General features: G+C 38.9%; 1 protein-coding gene across 12 annotated transcripts in view; it reads left to right on the forward strand.

Annotated features, from left to right (window-relative positions):
* The window catches only part of MEIS2 (Meis homeobox 2), a 175,414-nt gene that overhangs the window by 41,320 nt on the left and 112,846 nt on the right, over positions 1 to 21,248 (forward strand). For 6 of the 12 annotated variants that reach the window (XM_057420185.1, XM_057420183.1, XM_057420191.1 and 3 more), the window contains exons 8-9: positions 1,156 to 1,257; positions 11,381 to 11,526. In XM_057420185.1, the coding sequence (XP_057276168.1) occupies positions 1,156 to 1,257; positions 11,381 to 11,526 (248 nt within the window). The remainder of the gene's footprint in view (positions 1 to 1,155; positions 1,258 to 11,380; positions 11,527 to 21,248) is intronic. The other 6 variants (XM_057420189.1, XM_057420186.1, XM_057420194.1 and 3 more) reach the window with 1 other exon arrangement.

The raw sequence follows: 21,248 nt of genomic DNA on the forward strand, positions 1-21,248 counted from the left end.
GATCAAGATCTGGAAATTTGCTGCATCAGCACATTTAGTCCAGTCTGCTGTTTGATTGGTGGGGCTTAGGTTTGATCTTATGGCATACATGTCAGCGCTCCAACTGGCTAGGTGAACAGCCTGTCCAGAGGGAAACTCAGTTTAACCCTTCTGAACCTGAAGGAAGAGAAGTCTCATAACTTGCCATGTCTTTTGTTTGGGGTCCCTGCATATAGCCAGCCCTCTGAAGGGGCAAGTGGGGTGGTGGAAGTTCCCTAGAGCCCAACTTGTGAGGCTCTTCCCTAGGAACAGCCCAGGGACACAAACCAGTCTAGGAAGACTTTGTAGGCACTGCATATTTGTCTTATGCAACACTTTCTGCTACAATGAAAGACTTGAAATGAAATTACAGGTTATGAATAGAAAAGCAGAGCATCAGATGTCAGCTCTTTTGATCACTTAAACGAGGTCCAAAGCATTTTATGGGATAATTTGGGTGCAGACATAGTTTGGGTGCTGTTTTTTAGTCATATTATCCCAAAACAATCCAATAAAATTACAATGGGAGAAAATAAGTTGCCTGTGAGCCTTTTGTGTCTTTTTTTTTTTTTGTCAGCCACTTGAAATTTTCTGGCCAGAATTCATATGTCTTTATGCTTGCTTCTTTCAGTTTGAGGAATTTGGATAGTCCTAGCTGTATCTTCCCTCATGGCTGAAGCCAGACTAAGAAACTAGCAAGGACTGTATATGGGCTTTGGCTCTTAAATGCTTGCTCTTATCACCTGTCTACTGCAGGTGAACGATAAAACTTTTCAGGGCTTTCCAGTAGCCGGTTTTAAGCATCCATTGTATGTGTATAGCAGATGAGGCACAGATGGGTTATACTTTACCTTTACAAGGCCCCTTGGAGGAAAAGATTCCTGAAAAATGGTACCCAAAGCAAATATGGACAGATCCAAAGCACGTGGTTGTGTTGTGGAATGTGATTAGCCAGTGGAGTGAACATCAGATCAAGCCCTTTATTGTGAGCACCAAATAGCATACCACTTATAAACATTATTAATTATGTTTCCAAATACCCAGCACACTATATTTAGAGTATGGACTTTAACTTAAACCTGCAAGAGCAGACTGTCAGTGTTCCCACGTAACCCTTCACATTCTGGCATTTTCCAGACTGCCAGCCAAATGAACACGTTAGGAGGAGGTGCATATATATGCCTGCAGCACCCAGCGGGTTAATCCACCCTACTGTGCATAGGTGTTGGAGCTCTTATGGTATGTAAGACTTGCCAAGTTTGGAGTTGTTTTGTATTTTTTTTTTTTTTCCTGGACTATGCATTCACAGCAAGCATCTCTTCTTATGCTGCTCAGGTGTTTGTGAATGCATACCGAGATGGTGCTCTTATTTGTGTTTTATGTAACATACACATTTGTGCACATTTTATCACCTGGAAAAAGCTTTTATGGCTCATTTTAACACTTTTCTATTAAAACATTTGTTGTTGTTGTTGTTAATTAAACATTCAGCCATCTTTCATGTTTTTTTTAAAATACATCTTAAAATAGACTACTGTGCATTTTGGTCTTCTGGCCTAACAAATGTCCGTTTTAATAACTGAAATTTTTAACTTAGTATCTCTCAGGACTAAGCATCTGTTCCATTTCTACTTCTAACTTTTTTTTTTGAAATTATGAAAATATCCCATGAATGTGTACTTACATGCAATATTTCAGCTGATGCTTTTTTAATAGTTAAATAACCCTGAAAAGAGAGGTTTCTAATGTGGACGGTACATGGATTCTTGCTGTATTAGTGAGCATCATTTTTAGGGATCTGGACAAACAGTTGTGTCCAACAGCATGTTGTTTAAGGGGAACTGCAAGACAGTAAAATACCTCACATTTTTTAAGTTTGTGGCAGCTCTAGGGAAAATTGAGATGCTCTGATGGCTATCTGTCTTTGAAAAAACCCACTAATTTTTATTCTTAAAGAAACTACATTAATGATTTAATGAAGAAGAGTACAGGTTTTAGCCATCATCTACTGTAAGTTGTCCATATTCTGCTATATATAAACAACTGCAAAATGCTAAAGGTTAAATACTGATAAGATGATACTATTGAACTTAATTACTTCAGCTGCAGGTAGAATTTTACTTGAACTCGTCTATTTTGCCCACATTTTATATTATTCTAATGACTAAAATAACAGGAGAGCAAATAACAAATGGTACTTAAAATACAGCTTTTTGATGTATGCTAACTTCGGTACAGTTGATTGAGGAAACTGAGAACATCCCACTTACTCAAACAAGGATAAAGAATCCCCCCAAAGAAATTATCTCTTAAAGAAAATGTGCTTTAGAGAAAAAAAAAAAAGTGATTTATTTTTTTTTTTCGTCTCCTGATTTTTTTAATGACTTGTTACTGTTGTCTCAGCTGTAGCCAAAGTCTGCAGCTGGTATTCTTAACAGAATTACTATGAGGATGCTAAAACTACTTCTCTAAAATATATATAAAATAGCAATTTTAAAAGTATTTCATTTAGCAGCACAAGGACATTTTGTGTGACAGTGTTCAATAAGATAAAAATTTTAAACAGAATAACAGCTGTTTACATTCACACTGCAAAATAATTATCAAAGCAGACAAAATGCTTAAACCTAATTTAATAATGATTTCCTTCAACCTAGGTGCCAAACCCTGGGAGTAAACTTCCCAACTTGTGCTGAGGTGGGGAGGGAGATCTGAAGTTAAAAAAGCATAGAAACAAGTGCAGTGAACACTTTTCTGGGTGAGGTACTGAGTGAATTTCACTTTTAAAAAGAAAAGCATCATAAATCAGCATAAACCACAAGTTTTAATGATTATGTCTCCTCTGGAATTGTGCAGTGCTTGCAGTTCTGTGTGAACAAGACAAGGATCTGGTCTTACACTTCTTACTCAGGCAAAACTGCCACTGACATTAACGATAATTTTGCTTGAATAGAACAAAGTGCTTGGTGGTGGTTGTGCCAGCATGAGGGGTGCGAGATTAGTGCAGACGTGCAAAAAAGTACAGCTTCAAATGGCTGTACCTTTGACTTCTTGAGCTAGCATTTCCTCCAACTACAAGGATCTTAATTATAACATTTGCTGGTTCAAAGATTAACATTTAGCATTCTGGGAAAGACTTTCTGGACTCTAGTAACCTGATCAGTATGGTTTCCTTTTGGTCTCTGCCTCTTTCTGGTTCTTTGTATTGCAGAGGAGATGATAGTATCTGGCACATTCCTTGGATGACTTGAAGATAGCAGCCTTCTGTGTTTGGGGCTGAAAGATTGTGAACTCTGTGTTAGCAGAAATGCCACACAGGGGAGGTGAATAGAACATTAAAACAGCTTTAGCTTTAGGTACTGCAGTGCAAGCAGAGTTGAATTTGAGAGCTGGGACTTAAGTGGACATTTGTCCCTGCTTTCTTCCTTAATAAAATCTGAGTGTTAACTGTGGATAAGGGCATTTGAGAGATCACTAAAAATGAATCATTGAGTGCCCAGAAGAGCTTTATTATGATATACTATGGAGAACTTTAGAATATACCATGTACTTTTTACGTGCTTATTGAATGCATGTATGAGTTACTATTACAGAAGTAAATTGTTTTGTCCTTTCCTGCAGAAGCAAAATAATTTGCCAAATTAAAATGTCAAAATAAAACTCATCAAAAACTGGATCTGTGTGGTCCTTTCTGGCCCTGTGTTCCCATCTAATTTTCTTTTGCCCCTTGAAAGGCTATTCAGCAAAAAAGCACAAGCTCCTACCAGCAATGATTGTTATGCCTGTGTGCGTGTGTAATCCATTCTGAAAAACCCTTACACAAATAGTAAATCTGGAAAAATCTCAGTGCAGGAGTCCTGACTGGCTAAACTGAGTGAAAAAAAAAAAAAACCCAAAACCTAAATTTTAAAAATCCCCAGGCTGATATCAGGTTCCAGGACTGGGTCCTTGTAGGTAAAGTCAAAAGAGGTTTCTTAGTTCAGTTTATTTGCCCCAGTAGCATTTAGATTGAAGGAATTATTCTGCTCCTGAAATTCTGCATAGAAGTTGCCACTGCCCAGTTAACCAGTGTGAAAATACCATGGAAAATAAATTATTAAACTATACTGTTATTACTAACTTGCCAGCTCCAGAGAAACAAATGCAGCCACATTTACATATGTGTCCATCTGTCTGTTTTTACACTTTATGTCTTCAGCCAGTGGGTGAAATTGTTTTAATCCAAGCTGCAGTCTGATTTTTTTTCTTCCTCTTTTTTTTTTTTTCCTGCTGATATTTTTCTCTGTGTGTATGTTATTTGTAGATGGACAGGCATATTATTGACAGTAGCTAGTTCTTAATTGTCCTTCTAAGTAACCTAATCTATCTGGCCACAGTAGTTTTAACTGGAGTAAGCAGCAGAGTTCTCCATGGATAATTTTTGTTAGTTAGCAGATTGTTGCCATCTCAATGTTGCTGAAATCCCTAATCTCAGGTCAACGTGAAGCTGCAGTGGTTACAATCCTGTTGCCTGATGCAGTGTGAATGGAAGTGCTTTCTGTCAGAAACATGTGGTCTCTTCAGTGGAGAGCCTGAGTAAATCCTGTGTAAATAGAGGGAGGCTAACAAAGGATGAGCCCCTGCAGCTCAGAGCATTTGGAGCCATTTGGAGGCTGAATTTGCTAAATGCTGCTTATACCGCCTGAAAAGTTGAAGAGAAAGGAGCATAAAATCCCTTCTTTTTTCTCTTTCTGCTCCTACCCTGGGGGGAGGGTGTTAAGGGCCAGGGAAGCCTGAGGTAAGCCTATGAAGATTGTTTTTTCAGTGCTCTTTTGAGTGTGAAAAAGGTGGCATGGGTCACTGTCCCCTCTTTAATGTCGGAAAACCCACACAGTTAGTAAATGTTGCATGTAAACTAAAGCATTTCATCCCTTCTCCTGCACTCCACGGCAGTGGGCCATGAACTAGTCACTTGAAAATCGCAGAAAAATTTCACGTCAACATGTCCAGACAGTTTAGCACAGCAGGAACGTAAGAGAGATCAGCAATTAGCAGGTTGCTTCACTGTTCCCCTTGTCTGCATTGGAACACTTTTTTCACCTGATGTGAAAAAATGCTGGATCACAGCGAACAAGCCACGAACCTCCTGGCTGTATAGAAGAGCTTAAAATTTAAACCACCGTTTATTAGTTCTCTCTTTAAAAACTAGGAAAATACGTTGTTGGCTTTTGAACTTAATCGCTAAGAATTCTCGATTCACTTCACAAATAAACACGAGATTTAAACACAGACAATTAAAGGCACAAAAATCCAGGCTTTTTTTCTGGTGGGTTTTTTTGTTTGTTTGTTTTTTGGTGTGTTGTTTTTTTTTTTTTTAAACAGGAAAATAGTAAAAGGGGAAATGTGAAACATCGCAGTTCTGTAAATAGTTTTGGAAGATGTGAATCACCAATTTTATAGCATGTGTAGCTATAACAATAACGTAGCTGGAATGTCATACCCACCTTTGAGTAAATAATAAAATATTTGCAAATGCCTTTCTGAAAATAAGATAAATTAGTGATTATAGAAGGGTGCCTATCCAGAAATAGAAAAGGATCAGTTTTTATTCTGTCACTTGTAAATACACTTTAGATACCAGATACCATGCAACTCTTCAAGCCTCTAGCACATATTGCCAGATGGCAATAGGGACTTGCTCCTGACTGGCAAACTATGCTAAAATGTGATTAGATCAAGTAGAACAGATTTTTAGGTGAAGTGTCTGATAGTGGCTTCAGTTCTCTTCCTTTTATTCCTATTTGAATTTACAGTAGTTATTAATGCTTGGACTGTGTGAAATTTGTACATCATCTTCACAGTAACAGCCCAATGGAACTGCTGGATTACATTCTGGAAAGTAAAAGACCTTGCAAAAGAACAGCAGAGAGAGGGCTAGGTCTTCATCTCCTCCCTGCTGCAGAGGGCAAAAGAATATCATCCTATGTAGTAAGAGAGGTGGTAGTGCTATATGTCTGAAGTCTTCCTGAACCTTCTAGTGCACCAGTGTCCAACCTTACTTTCTCTCCAAGATGCTCACTGAAACATTATACGCCACCATGAGACACGCCTGGTGTTCCAGAGACACAAAAAGGGAGAGGCTGATTACAGTGGCTCACTTGAGGACACCCTATCCCAGGATGGGGCAAGTGATGACTGAGCATACAGGCTAACCTAGGATGCCTGGACAGCTTCTTATGGCTTCTTTCCTTCTGCAGTCAACTGATTCAGAAAAACCAGCACATGTACTGGCAGAGCACTGCTGAAGATGGCACAGCTCTAAGATGGGATGCCCGCTTGAACTGTTTGTGGTTTTCAAAATTCCAGGTTTGCCACCCATAACCTGTCCTAATTCAGTTTCCCCAGGCAATAAGACGCAGTAGAAAAACATTGCTTCTGTGGTGTGAGGACACTAAGTCAACTTCCATGAACAGGGATCACTAAAAGGAGGGATAAAACCCCAAACCCATAGCCAGCACTTCATTCAAAGACTTGTGATCTTCTGAAGCTGGAAGGCTAAAAAGACTGATGATTTTAACAGGGTGGAATGGAGATAAGGAGTTCTCCTGAAGGGTCTTTGATTCTGGAGCTGACCTTCCCTCACTATTAGTCCTCCCTGCAGCACAGACTGTCTTATCTTCAAAACATATTCAAACACTTCTCTTTCCAGCTTTTTGGCAGTGGTAATTAACCAGATTTTTAAGATTTTTCTCTGCTGGTGATGTGGATCATTTACTAAGCTGAACATCCTTATTAATAACGATTTACAATACTTACGTGACCAGATGGACGCATTAGAAGTACAAACAAATAATTGCAAATGTGACTATAAGCTGCATGCCGATTTTCTTGTTTTGCATTCATATCTACATATTCTACTCATCAAAATACTGGACTGAAAGATTGTAGAGTAGTTTACTTAAGATCAGCATAGTGCACTGCAGCTTTCCTTTTCAGAATCCTTTAACTTCACTTTCATATTGCTTACACTACTCATAGAAAATACAGTGAAGTGTCTTGTCTCCCCCTCATTTTAGATACCCCTTCTCTTCTGTCTTTTTGTTTAGCATGGTAAACCATAAGCTGTAAGGGACCTCTGACAGTGAAGGAACTCAAATACTGGTTCCCAAAATATAGTATTCCAGAAATCACTTTTCTTACTGCTCAGCTTGTTATGATGGTAATAGGAACTATTTCTAGAGTTTGAATCTGGGCTTCTGTACTTTGGCCTGACTGAGTTATCTTTTTCAGTTACCATTTTGAATAGATTGGGAATTTGTTATCCTGTTCACAAATAGTGAAAAGACTAGATGAGCATCTTATAAACAGCAGTTTCTTAATCTTTTGCTGGGGCCTTACTCTGTGAGGAACTCAAAGACTAGGGTTGAGATAATAGTGGTAGTGTGGAGGACTGTCAAAGAGGAATTCATTGATGCAATAATGTTGGACAGGCCTTCTGTAGGATTGGACTCTGCTTCCTGAAAACTCCTCAGTAGTGTGAACATTAGTGTCAGCAAGCTAAACTGTCCAAGGTAATCAGTTTGTAGCAAGTTAAATCTGAAATTATGATGCAATGGCAACCCTGCTCTAACTAGTTATGTGGTATTTTTAAGATAAGAGGTAGCCTCCTTTGCTTTCAATGTAAAATAGTTTACCTTGTGGGAAGAAACCCTCAAAATGTGCAAGTATCTGCACACAGAGCTTGTGTGGAAGTCCAACTTCCCCAACTTCCCACTGTGTGAAGAAGACTTGCAACTTCAGCATCCTCCATAAAACCTTCTGCTAGAAGAGAAGGTCTCTAAGGAATCCTCTGTGGGTCACTTTACAAACGAACTTCATCTAAACTCTCTCCATCTCTTACAGGGGTTATTGAGATTATTACACAGCATTGATATAATCTGAAACAAGCTGGCTAATTTGTGTAATTCTCTACTGGCCTGAATCCCGCACTGTCATTGACACCTCCACAAAGAGAGCGCCACTCAAGAATTCTCCGCTTTCCTAGAACAGTGATAGGGTTTTGCTATCACTTGTACTCTTTGCACAAGAATATATGAGTGAACAGTGTGCAGAGCAGGAGAAAGTCACTTTTTTTTTTTTTTTTTTTCTGCTGTGTGGAAGACAGTGTCAGTGGGCCAACATCTAGACTTCATTTTGCCACTAGAAAACTGGGGTAATTGTGCTTATATAGTTGCAATTTCCATACAAATTAGAATTTGACTCTAATCTTCTTACAAATTACCATCCAAATCAGAATATGAACAGTTCACATGAGCAGAATCACTTGTAATGATGGTTTAAATGATTTAAATTTAGATTCCTTCATACAGCAGTTAAAAATATAGTTGATCCATTCTGCCATAGTATGACTTTCAAGTCAGTTCACTTTATTTCACTGTTGATAATTTTGTTTTCTTCATTTAAAGTAAGTTGTGTTTATTTGGATACAGCAGACTAGGATCAGGATCTCCGTATCCAAAAAGCAAATCAGGCCATCTTGAAAAATCTGTTATGGGCTACTTCTATGATTTCTTGCCACTAGAAACAGTATCCATTAGTGTGAGCAGTTGTAGTCCTATTAAAGACATGACAATACAAATTAACAGGATTGTGTCTGTAGCTCACCAAGAGCAACAAGTCTTGCTGTATTTATCTTTTGAGGTCATTTGGAGGCACGATATTTGAATTTTCTTCCTTGAGGTTACGGAATAGATTGGGGAAGCACTGACTCATCATTGGGTAAGGTGGGAAGGCAATGGGAGCTTCAGCCGAATTTTCCTCTCTTGGGCTGCTACTGGCTTTTTAAAACTCTCCAAAAGGTCTCAACACTGATTTAGCATGTAAGTGCCTTCTGCTGAGGATGCTCACAAACAGGAAAGTATGTATATGCAGACAAACCGGAATTTGTCCATTCAGAGAGTGAACAAATGCTTCTGTGATGCCAAAGGGTGGTGCAGAGCAGAAGTTTTGCAGGTCCACGCATCCTGTGCATGCACACATAGCTTTTACATAAAGAGACAAATATATCTTTATCTGCACGACAGATAGACAAACAGACTGACTGACTTCAAACTTGCACTTTCAGTAGGGATTTCCCCCCCCCCCCCCCCCCCCCCCCGACTCTGGGTACTTTCTGGCTTTTCAAAATTGCCCGAGGCTACAGTACAGCACCTCAGATCCCCAAGGCCCATTGCCTGGCTCCTAATAGCCACTCTCCATCTGTGTCACATGAACAGCTGATGAGATAGCTCCAGTGTCTGTATTTTGGAGAGCATATCCACCCAGGTTAAAATGCTGGGGTTGCCAAGGAGCAGTCAGAAGCCATTAGTGTTTGTGAGAATTTGCCTTGCAGCAGTTCCTTGGCATAGTGGAAAGTGTGTGTGCGTGTGTGCGCGCGCGAGTGTGTGTGTGTGAGAGAGAGAGGGGTAGGGTGGAATACTGGGGGGGTGTGTGTGTACAGAGCAATGGATAGGAGTGCTTTCTAAATGACCAACATCTTGCAAAAGCGAACAGTTGGTTACAGCATTTAGGGCTTCCATAATCTCTTTGATTGCTGTGATTTGAGTCTCCTTTCTCTGTATTTAACAGAAACAAACAGAAAAAAATAAGAAAAAAAAGGAAGAAAAAGAAGCATGAGAAAGAGAGCAGTGACTTCAGGGTCTTGCTCTGGTGTTTGGGCAGATGGAAAGGAGCTGCTCTGCCTTGGGGCAGGGTGGTTGTAATGAAGTGGCCTGTCAGTCTGTAAATAGTGAGGGTCATCTCTTCCATGTGATGGAGGGTATCACATTGCAGTGAAAATGGAAATGTCAATAAAATTAATCTGCCAGCTCTTTGCTGTGGCTTTTTCTGTCTCTCTGGTCCAAAAGGGTTGGGTTTTCAAAGGGGAGGCAGTGGAAGAAGGGTGATCTGGCACAGGAGGGAAGATGGAGCTGAAATGCAAGTTTTGAAGCAAATGGACTGTATGTAGCAGCAACGTATTTTGTTTAGTAGCACTACAGAGCTAGACAAAGCTATAGGAATTAGCTCATGAATCTATAGCATTCCTCAGGAAGCTATGGAGCGTCTAGCTCAGGCTACATTGAGCACAGAGTTTATTGTTTTAGGCTTTCTTGGACAAGGTTTTTACTTAGCATGGGATTTATGGCATTTACTGCTAATGAATGTCTATTCTTAAATTACAAAAACCACCGTCTCAGCACAATTCCCAGATGTCCTTCCAGGACCTCAGCTTCTTAAACACCAGCAGGGAGCATAAACTCTCCACTTCTCTGTTTTCCTCTTTCGTGTGGCTCCGGGCTAATGATGTGTAAGGAAAACACAGCAATCTATAAAGTCTCAGTGCTGTCCCAGTATTCTTCATTTATTTTGCATTTGATTATGTCACAAGTCGGATCTTGTTTCTTTCCTTTTTTTAAAGTTATTAGTTCAAATATTAATGTAGGAATATGGCATATATTGCTGCTCTTGATTGATGCCTTCCCAAAAACAGGAAGACGTGCTCGTATGAATTTTAAGAAAGTAGGGGTCCTGCAATGCCTTGCCAGAAGAGTTTTTCAGATACATAATTTAGATGCCCTCCAGGCAGGCTTTCAAGGCATTTTTGCTGGAGGGCAAGAAAAAATAACTATGACTGTTAAAAGTAAATGATTTTTGCTAATGCACAATTAATGCCAGGGAAAAGCACAGAAGAGAAAGATGTTGATGGAAAGTTCTGATTAAGTGAGAGCTCTACCTTGATGTGCATCTTTTTTTTTTCTTTTTTTTTTTTTAATGATAATAATCACTGATGCAGAGATGTAGTTTTCATGTCATGCAAATGCTGTATGCAGGGTCATACTAAGTGTACGTGTTTGTGCGTGCGTATGTATGTGTGTTGGGAGGTGATGGTTATGGGGAGGGGTTCATCTGACAGTGTGTTATGTGCACTGAACGGTGACATGGTTACTGCCACCTCTGCAGAGGGCCTCGAATATATAGACTACAGAACATTTAACTTGATTACTTATAGTACGTATTCAGAATGGTTGTAGGGATGCATTTACAGTGAATGGGTTTTCTTGTGGCAGGTTTTCCCACATTGAATCCCATAATTGACAAAGAGCTATTGCACTATGTCAAGCACACAATTTAATTGAAATAATGATATATGCATGTGTGAAACACAAAATTAGTATTTGGAGAGACATGGTTTCTAATTTTTACTTATTTGTATCAGCACTTGTATATAGTGAGAAACAGTATGTGTCTGATCTAGCAAATCTAGTGTGTTGGTAATTAATAATACTTTTTGGCTTCTATATTTTGTTCATTAAATGTCTCCTTCCTGTTTTTCCCTTTGTTGTAGGAGACGGTTTAGACAACAGCGTAGCCTCACCTGGTACAGGGGATGACGATGACCCAGACAAGGACAAAAAGCGTCAGAAGAAAAGAGGCATTTTCCCCAAAGTAGCAACAAATATCATGAGAGCATGGCTTTTCCAGCATCTCACAGTAAGTGGTGCCCAAAATGAAAATAGATTTCTATTCATGTGCCTAATGAAGTTTGTTCATCGTTGTTAGAAATCAGTTGTCCCCATAATTTTTAGACTATTATTAAGGCTCAATTATTGCTGCCTAATTTTTTTTCTTCTAGATTTTTTTTTCTTGGCTCTTGGAATCATGACAAATCTGAAAGAAACCCTATAAATATATATGTGTATCTATACACATACATGCCTATAGAGAGAAAGAGGGATAGTACAAAGCCCTAGCATGGAACACCACCTACATATAAAGTAACCATTTTTTGCTTTGAACTATTAAAAATGTTCCTAAGGACAAAAAAGAGGGTTTCTTGCTTTAGCATTTATAAAACTCTGCCTTCTTGATTCTTTATTGCTGGCCTCTTCTTACAAAATCTTCACACATATCTGGTGGAAGACAGACCCCAGTCACTGTGTGCTGAAATACACTGTGGATGTTAGAGAAGCCAACATAGCAATTTGCAAACTTGTCATTGCTACTTTTTGTGATGAATACAGAAGGCTTATGTGTTCCTTAATTCTCCTGTTGCATAACAGATGCAATAAACACCTTTATAGCTTCTCTGTAAGTCCATTATGAAAAAAAACACTAGCCATATTTACATTTGGGGGAGAGAGATTAAATATGTGAAAAAGCAATGCTTTCTGTGAGCTATCTTTGTTGTCCTGCTTGCAATTGGGATTATGTGTTAGTGTTCTGTTGACTATTATAGCTTCACTTAGGCATCAAAACATGGTTCCACCGAGTAGCACTCTTTGTAGTTTACTTCATGTGGGAAATAATGGAAACTGGTAAAAGTATCAATTGATTTTCTTCTTCCTCTCCCTGTAAAATTGTTTCTCACTTGCAAAGGCTTAAAATGCTAACTATTATTAACCTCTTCTGCCAAAGTTTTATAAATTTCCACAGTAGCTGATGTTGGTTACAGTGTAATGATTTCAGGACAAGGTACCGGATTTATTTATGATAGGGACTATCGAACTGCTCTTCTAGCAGCACAGCTGAAGTGGGGAGTGATAGATCCACATTTCTAAACCATCATTTTGATGTAAGGACATTAGTAGCAAACTAAGGTGCATTGATCTGGCCTGTGGGGTCAGGATTAGCTGAAATAGCCAGTGTCTCTGCTGGAGTAGTGGTTATTTCTGCCTCCCAGCTATGGCCATTTCAAAGGTCAGGTGCCCTGTACCCACTTGGCTCAGAGGAATTAGACAGAACATGAGTCTCTGGGCTGATTACTTAACCAAAGACAAAATAATGAGTCCTAAGCAAATACTGACTAATTGAAAGGGCTGTAAATCCATTACATATTGGTCAGGGATAATCAGGAGTATTTAATCACTTTTATCTATTCAGGAGCACTGAAGCTGCAACAGCAAAGCCCTGAACCTTGCCATGTGCTTATTATTCTCATCATTATCAAAATTACTTCACAGCTGTTCTTTGCTACATCACCTCAGCTGGAGATTTACTAACCTGTAAAATGTTTTTAATTTGGAAGTCGAGTGAGTGTGAGTGGAGGGTTTTTCATTTAGCTGTAGGATATGTTTGGAGGAGTAGTATAGGCAGACAGCAGAAAGCAGGGCCACAAATAAACCAGTTTGTTTTGTACATGTTTCTGTGTTAATTCCATTTCCTCTCATGAAATTTGTGATACCTTGTTTTTTTTCTCCCTGTCTTCCTTTCTCATGTGCTCATTGAAAGCATTCAACACATACTTATTAACAGCCAACTGCCTCTCACTTCTCTTGAGGAAAGTCCTCCTGGCTTTTTGAAATCCCTTTTCCTTGATTCCACCCTCTCTCTCCTGACCCTCTTCATCCTGCATGAATTGGGGAAATTTGCCATCACTGGTGAGGATGGTCTCACAAAAAATCAAATTAAATGAACACAAAAAGTCCCAAACCTTTTACTGTCCAGGCTTTAATGAGTTTGCAGGTGTTGAAAGATTTACTGTGCTGTAATTCTCAGACCTGCAAACTGATAATGGAGACCCCTGACCAGTGCAATGTAAATTCAGAGAAATTCTTGCCATAAACACGTGCAGGGAGGAAGAGAACTCCTTTCTTTTAAAGATCTTGCATTTTTTCTCAAATTAGCTTGTCCATTCAAAGTGCAGTGCTGGCTGAGCCAGAATGGGGGAATCTGTGATGTACAATTTTTTTGTTTCAAGTAAATATCTTTACAATGGCAGTCCATGATTCAATGTACATTCCTTCATTACTACTCTAACCTTATTTCAAATTGGTTTGTTCCTCCTTTGTGCTGTATGACCTGTTCTTGTATTACAATAATCCCCTGATGTACCCTTTTTTCTTTCTCTCTCTCTCCTTTTTTTTTTTTTAAATAAACTAATTGAATTATCTCATTATTTTAATTTGTTAAGCAAATGTATTTTACATCTCAGGATGTGTTCTTAAAGAAGGAGCTGCTTAGGCAGCCCCCTGAATGGGCCATTGGTACATTTTGACATTCATGCATTCATTAAGGAGAGGAACATAAAAGAGCTCTGGTTGTATTTTTTTTTCAAACACCCAACCAGCACAGAGCAACTTTTCCATAAGCCACAGGGGTCTCTCTACATATGTTCTCAACTGCAAGCCATTGTCACCTATTCTGAATACCTCAAAAGGACAAATAAAATACTAAAGGCCAACTGTAGCAATTGTTAGCTGTTAGTTTCAATATGACAAAAATCATTAACCTCTGGTTTCCTTGGAAAGAGAGGCAGTGGCAGTCCATCTCTTATGGCATGGATTAAACTTCAAATTCTTTTAGACTGTCAAATTCAAAGAGTAACTTAGTTCTGACTAATTGTATTTATTTGTGATTTTAAATAAAATGTTACTTTTTTCCCTTATTCAATCAGTTTGCAAACTGCTAAGGTAGCCAGTGTTAAAAACTGAATTGCCTAAGTGGCTTTTTTTGAAGAGACAGGCACTTGAACTCTGATGTAGAATGAATATACCTCACAGGCTGTGTCTTTCAAAACAATTTCTAACCCCTATCAGAGCTTCCATTTTGCAGTAACTTTAATTATATTTGAAATAGGATACACATACATGTTTTTATTGTTGGAAATTAAATGCAAGGAGTAGGAGCTTCTCGCATCTTCTCATTTGCTTACTGAGCTCTGTCTTACATTTGGAATTACAATGGTACCAGAAGATGAAAGATCTGAGGATGAATTGATTGGAAATGTGTATGCTTTTTCTGGATAATATCCAGTGTTTAAGAAAGTAGAGGAAATCCTAGTCTTAGTATAAGCTTTTCAATAGTACATAAAGATTACGACATCAGAAAGGTAAACCTGACATTAAGGCTGTTTTTATTTGAGTTCAAAGGTGGTTAAAGAAAAGAAACAGCAAGAAATCTGACCCAAGCCGAGAATTTATTCATAGCTTTGGAATACTCCTTTTCCTCTACGCCAAGGAGTCCTTAGTACATTCAATTAGCCTCTCAGACATCTCTGCTTTCCTTCCTCAAGTGCTCCCCTATTTGCCCTGCAAAAGAACATATTTGATCATGAAGTGAAAACAGGAAGTGCTCAAATGTATAGACACCTCGAGCTTACACCAATGTTGAGATTAGGATTTCTTACCAGCAACTACACACAGCAGGCCCCCCTCCTCCCATGTTCTTTTGAAGGATGGAGGACCTTTAAAATGTATGTACATAATCAGAAAAGAACAAAGTTATAAAGGAAGGAATTATACCGTTCTATGGACTTCTACCTCTGGTAGTTCATTACTTTCTGTAGCATAGTGTATCAAGGACTACACTTCTGCTACAGTCAATGTTTCTCCCCCTTCTTTTACAGAGCTAGTAGAACAGAGACATGTTTATTCTTTGACATTTACCTGGAGTCATGCCCTTTGTTGAAATTCTATTTTGGTTGTTTTGTTACACTATGTAAGAAGATCTATATCTTAACGAAAGGTACCAGATATACCAAAGGTATCCTGCAGACTAAACCTTTTTTATGACAGTGCCAGATTCCTAGCTGATGATGTTTGGGGTTGCTCCCCTGAAGTCCGTGGAGTTGAGTTGGGTTTTTTGCTTTATTTGCTAGCTGAAATTCTGTCTCCTAACATTTGTTTGAACAGTGTCATTTTCACCCGATCTCCACAATTTTCTGTCTGAAATCTTGCTTTTTACATAGTCTCTTGTGGATTAGATTTTGGGTTGATCTGCTTTGGTGTCAGGCTAGAGTAAATTCTACTGGGAAGTGTTAAAATGAATCTGCCACAGCTTCTGTACTTACCTGACCTAATTTTCTTAACTTGTCATATGCAGGTGTCCAGATTGAATGATATGAATAGTCTTACTGAAACAGATTATACTTTTTTTCCTGCCGTATTTATGTGGGTGTATCTGAGAATATAATGGTTCTCTCATATTTTGATGAATGGCTTACCAAGCCTTTTATACAGTGCTGCTATTTTATTTATTTGTTAGATTTGATTCTAGAGATGAATGTCATCAACCAAAGTCAATCTCGGAGCAAGCTTTCAAAACAGTTGTAACCATCCAACCTTCATAAATATCTCCTCCCATATCATGATTTTAGGAATAAAACCTAAAGGAGGGTTAGGAACATAGCTTGTTATTGCAGTCCACACTGAGCAGCTTACTTTCATACCAAAGAGTAGACCAGCTTTCCGCAGAGTCGGGCTCTAGGAAAAGCATTCTTCACATTGTTTGTTTTGCTGTACTTAAAAAAAAAAACAAAACAAACCAAACCAAAATGAAAAACCAACCCCAAAAATACAACAGACCTTTGTCCAGTTAAAATGGTGCAAAGGCAGCTGGGAGACGAAGAAGATACAGGAATGTGAAGACAATTTTAGCACATGTGTTGGACTGCGTTGTAATGTGCTAGACACTCCCAGGGTGCACTGAGGAGACGGACAATGTCCTCAATTCTCCTGTAAAACACCTTGCATATGGGTTCACCTGGCTGCCATTTCTGCTTCAGTGTACCATGGAGTCAAGAGAGTTGGAGGAGCCTGAGGTACAGTTTTATTCCAGGTCTGCTTTTTAGGCAGGGCTGACCATTTCCTGAATTTGCAGCCAGGTAATAAGTTGCCTGCTGATGTAGGACAGACATTTCAGACTGTACAAACACCATCCAGATGGAAGTGTGCCCTGAAAAATAATATTGCACTCATTTTTCAGCTGGGTAAACTTTGTGAGGAGAGGTTAAATGATTTCACCCTATTGCTAAAGAAAAATCAGTATCTGAACGTTAAACTTCCCTGACCTGTGGTCCTAAAGGTGATGGAGCTGCATGTCTTTGTACCCCAAAGTTGATCTTGTCACCCACCAGAAGAGCTAGTGGCTGCTGTTCACATTTGTTGTTGTTGCTGGTGGTAGTGTAGCCCTGCCAAATGTCACAGGCATCCACCTCTTACCCTGCCTGCCTGTGGTATGGCGTCACCAGCCTGGACAGAATAAAACTGGAAATCCTTCTCAAAATGCCACTTCTGATCTCAGGCTGAAATGTTTCATCGTCTAAGTGCTCTTAGTCCTTGGCCATGAAATCAGTCCCAGAGATCTAGTAACAGACCAAATGTTCATATACCTTTTAAATGCCACAGTCTTAAAAGAAAAGAGCTGAAATGAGGTGGGGGTGGGGCTTTGTTTGTTTTAAAAATGGAATCTGAGATTAGATCTGACATTTCTACATCCACCCCCTACAGAAGAGGGAACCTGGGGTCATGGGGTGTGTGGGCCTCAAAAGCTAGCTTTGTCTGGGAGTGGTTAATCTAATCATTGTTACATAGACATCTGTTATTTCTTCTGAAAAATTGATGCTTTTGTGACACAATGATCCATCTATTTAGTACAACAGCCTGAGTAATTAAATTAAAAAAAGAATATTTTTGCAGGAGCATGTATTATAAAACTGCCATACCTCCTTGTACCAGCAAAAAGGCTGGAGAGAAGGAGAGGGAAAGGGGGAGAGGAGTACTTTAAACCTTGCATTGTTTTCTGCTGGCTGGAGGAAAACATCTGTGAATTGTTTGAACTGAACCTTAGCAGGGACTGTCTGAATCTGTGTCATCTCTGTTTAATTTCAGGAAATGATGTCACAGTGCATTAAATAACAATGCTGCGTGATTTATTTTTACTTGTACATGCTGTCCTAAGCATTTTGGTTACATGAAAGTGTTTCCAATTAAGTGCAAGCTTTCAGTTTTAAAAAACATACTCAGTAATGTTTTGTGGTTTTTTTTTTTTTGGGGGGGGGCATCGGTATGGAAAGACTGCGTATTTTAGGGGGTCACCAAGGTTCAGGGCTGTTGGAGGGCTCTGGGCCCATTTGTCATGTGCTTATTTGTAGTTGGGACTGGATGTCAGCTCTCTCATCACCCATGGCAACCTCTAGGACCGTGGGTTTGTTACAAAGCCTGTCTGGGGGAGAAAAATACCTAAATATTCTGAACCGATCCGTCAAAAGACCTATTAGATAGTTATAGCCAGGCCTGCATACTGTAGCTTCTGCCTCGATCAAACTTTCTGCACTCCCCCTTCTTCTGCAGAAGAATAGAGGACATAAGTCAATTCTGTCTGCCATCTGTCGCCTCTCTCCCTGCTCCTCAAATTAAAGAGACAGTCCGAAATTTAAATAATTGGCTACAACCACAGGAAGCCTGCCTGGAAATTATTACATGTGCATCCAGGGTTGGGGGTTTTTATGACTTCTCATTTTATTTTGAAGGGGGGAATCTTTATTGTACTTCTTTGGAGATCAAAATATGTTGTGTGTTTCAGCTTCAAAAATAGCATTCTGAGAAATATTGGATTTGCAGTGTCACCAAGTTGTTATCTAATAAGATTCCAAGTTATATATATAGGGTGAAATTCACACGCATGTGTACACACACCCCCCAGACAATCCCCAAATTGTGAATCCTGCAAAGGACGAAAAAATGAAACACAACACCCTTCCCCTCTGGTTCTCCCTTCCCATTCTTTCCCTTTCCCTCCTCAAATCCCTAGCAGGCTGAGGGGCTGCAGCATAGTCCTTTCACAGCTCTACCAGGATGATTTACTCTTGAGCCTGCCTAATGTCCTTTTCCAGGCCTGCTGTACCAGTTTTTCACACTACTCTGTCTGATGTTAGCTAGTTATGTTTTACCTTCACCTCTCCTTTCTCTATTTTATTTTTTTTTTTCACCACCTTGCCTGGTTTTGCCTCCTCATCATCAACAGGCAACACAACATGTCAGGACTGCAGTAACCTGAATTTCATTCTTGTGGCATATGAGGTCAGCCATTGCCAAGCCATCAGATAACATGGCTAGATGTTACTTCCCAATTTGGTATTTTACCTGCCATTTTCAAGCAGGGAATTACTGAGAACAGATTGTAACGAGAAACATGTGCCTGATTTTAGTTGAGGCTTGATTAAAAAGCCTCAGCTGAGCAAGCTGAATGTGGTCTTGTAAAAGGTAGCATCAGCCACTGGTGTTTTCTGGTTGTTATTGTCAGATTACAAAGCTTTGCAGAGTCAGTGTAGGAAATAAGTGAAAAGAAAAGAAAAAAGAATACCAAAGTCCAAGTAATGAATTCCTTAAAGTAATTGAAACAAGGAAGTAGTAGTGACAATAATTCATTTATATAAAGTTGTGACTTCGAGGCTCACAAGGTAAAAGGGGATTTAACTAAAGTATATACAATTATAAATAATGGTTAGACACTCTGAAAAATTGCACTAATAAATGTTGTGCATTGCAGTCTTTGAAAATCAGAATCACTCAAATAGAGGTGAGAATTTTTTTGAGTCTCTTCAAGTTCCACTCTTTCAAACAGTTGTCATTAGAAAAATTGTAGCTCCTACCTTTCCCTATAGTGTGTGCACATGAGTGTATGTATATATAAAATATATTTTTAGGGAAAAAGCAATTGCTGTTGTTTGTGCAAAGTGATACTGCCTCTCAGTTTTGCCTCAGGACATGTTTATTCAAGACCTTCCTTTCAAGACCCATGAGCAGAGTAATTGGTTTCAAAGAAGTTTTTTTGTAAAATTAGAGTTATACTGCAAAAAAACAAAACCTTGTTTCTGCCAACAGTTCCACAACTGCTAAGAAATGGCGATGTGGATTCTTATTGTTGCCTAATGAAGAGTAGTTTATGGCAGACGGTATTACTTACGGTGTTGTGGAGTTTGCCTTGAGTTAGGATACTTAGAATACCGTGCGTTACATACTTTAGAGTAGATTGACATAGTCATTTCTAGTATCCAAGGCAATCATTGGCATCTTTAAAGATTTATTATTGTCTTTAAGCATAATGGCAATACAGGTTTTATGCTTTTAGAGTTGCTATTTTTATTTTTAACTGCTAGCCCCAAATCTGCCAGCACTAATTTCATTTGGTTTGTCTAATACTGGATGAGAAGTTGTCAACTCACTGTTTAATGCCATAAAGATTTTTTTAAATCTTGGTTTTACCTTTTTTATGATGGCAGTTCAGAGCATGTGTTTTATTTGTAGAGTTGACTACTTATGTCTGTAAAAGGTTTAACAACTCATGACATACTCTTACAATCTTAGCACGTTGAATCAGTGATCAAGTAAATAGCAGCAAATAGTTTAGTGTTTAAAAAAGAAATCTGCATATATTAATTTTTTTAATGCTATAGAAATTTGGCTATCACCTGGATCAAGATTTTAGTTCGTCTGAGGTACATTTCAAAGTGGCAGCTTGATATTCTAGTGTGGATATACTGTGAAAATACTATCTGACTAAACTGGACGGCAATGGTAAAGCTCCTATTCACTTCTTAATGTATACTAAGTATAAGAAAGGAGTAGATTTTTGTAAGATCATGGCCTAGTCTAGACTACTTTGGAGCTTGTTATGTCAATTCAAAAACCCCCAAAGACAATGTGATCTGCATTTTCAGTTGACATTCTGTGAACATATGTAGATCTTTATAAAAGCGGTTCTCTTTCCTCCCAGGTAGGATAAAAAATGCAGGTTTAATTTCTCTGTGTTCAAATATTTGAAGATAATTCACAGATTAGTGCCTAACAGTGTGCACCATTCTCAGACCTGCTTCCATTAATTCCAGTGGAACTCTGGTCCCTTTGAAAAGGCCAGACAAAATGAAGCAGTGAAATCATAATGGGAGACAAACACGATTTTGCATCTTAATATGTGTTAAACACGATAGACACTTTATCCACAGATTATACTTAACAAATCTTTCAAGGATTACCTATTTTATGATAGAAAGACAAGTTTATTGAGTGCGCAGCTATCTGTCACATTCTCTGGTGGCTGAACCCTCACTATTGTCCCCAGGATGCCTTAGCACAAGTGAGCTCTGGCAGGCATGGGGAGATTTCAGTTCAGTTTCTAGCTATGACCATGGCAAAGCACCATGCCTCAGTTTCTCTGTTTAAACAGTATGGCATAATAATGGGTCTGCTTTTAGGAGTGCTTTTGTTATTTACAGATGAAAAACTCTGTGTGAGACCTGTGTCTTATACTTAGCATCAGCTGAATGTAACAGAGGCTTGCACTTCTGTTGTGGTTTTATCCTGCTGCTGAACTAGCATGACAGACATGCAATGCTTGTACAAATACTTGAACTTCTGTAGGCTTTGAAAGTCCAAGGTCTTTTTCCTTTTATGAGGGAGCATTTAATATAAAATTAAGAGCGTTATGTTCTTTCT

This window comes from Pezoporus wallicus, unplaced genomic scaffold (genome assembly GCF_028554395.1).
Source record: "Pezoporus wallicus isolate ANWC-B61680 ecotype Strahan unplaced genomic scaffold, APGP_CSIRO_Pwel_v1 contig_5418, whole genome shotgun sequence".
In the NCBI taxonomy this organism is placed as follows: domain Eukaryota; kingdom Metazoa; phylum Chordata; class Aves; order Psittaciformes; family Psittacidae; genus Pezoporus; species Pezoporus wallicus.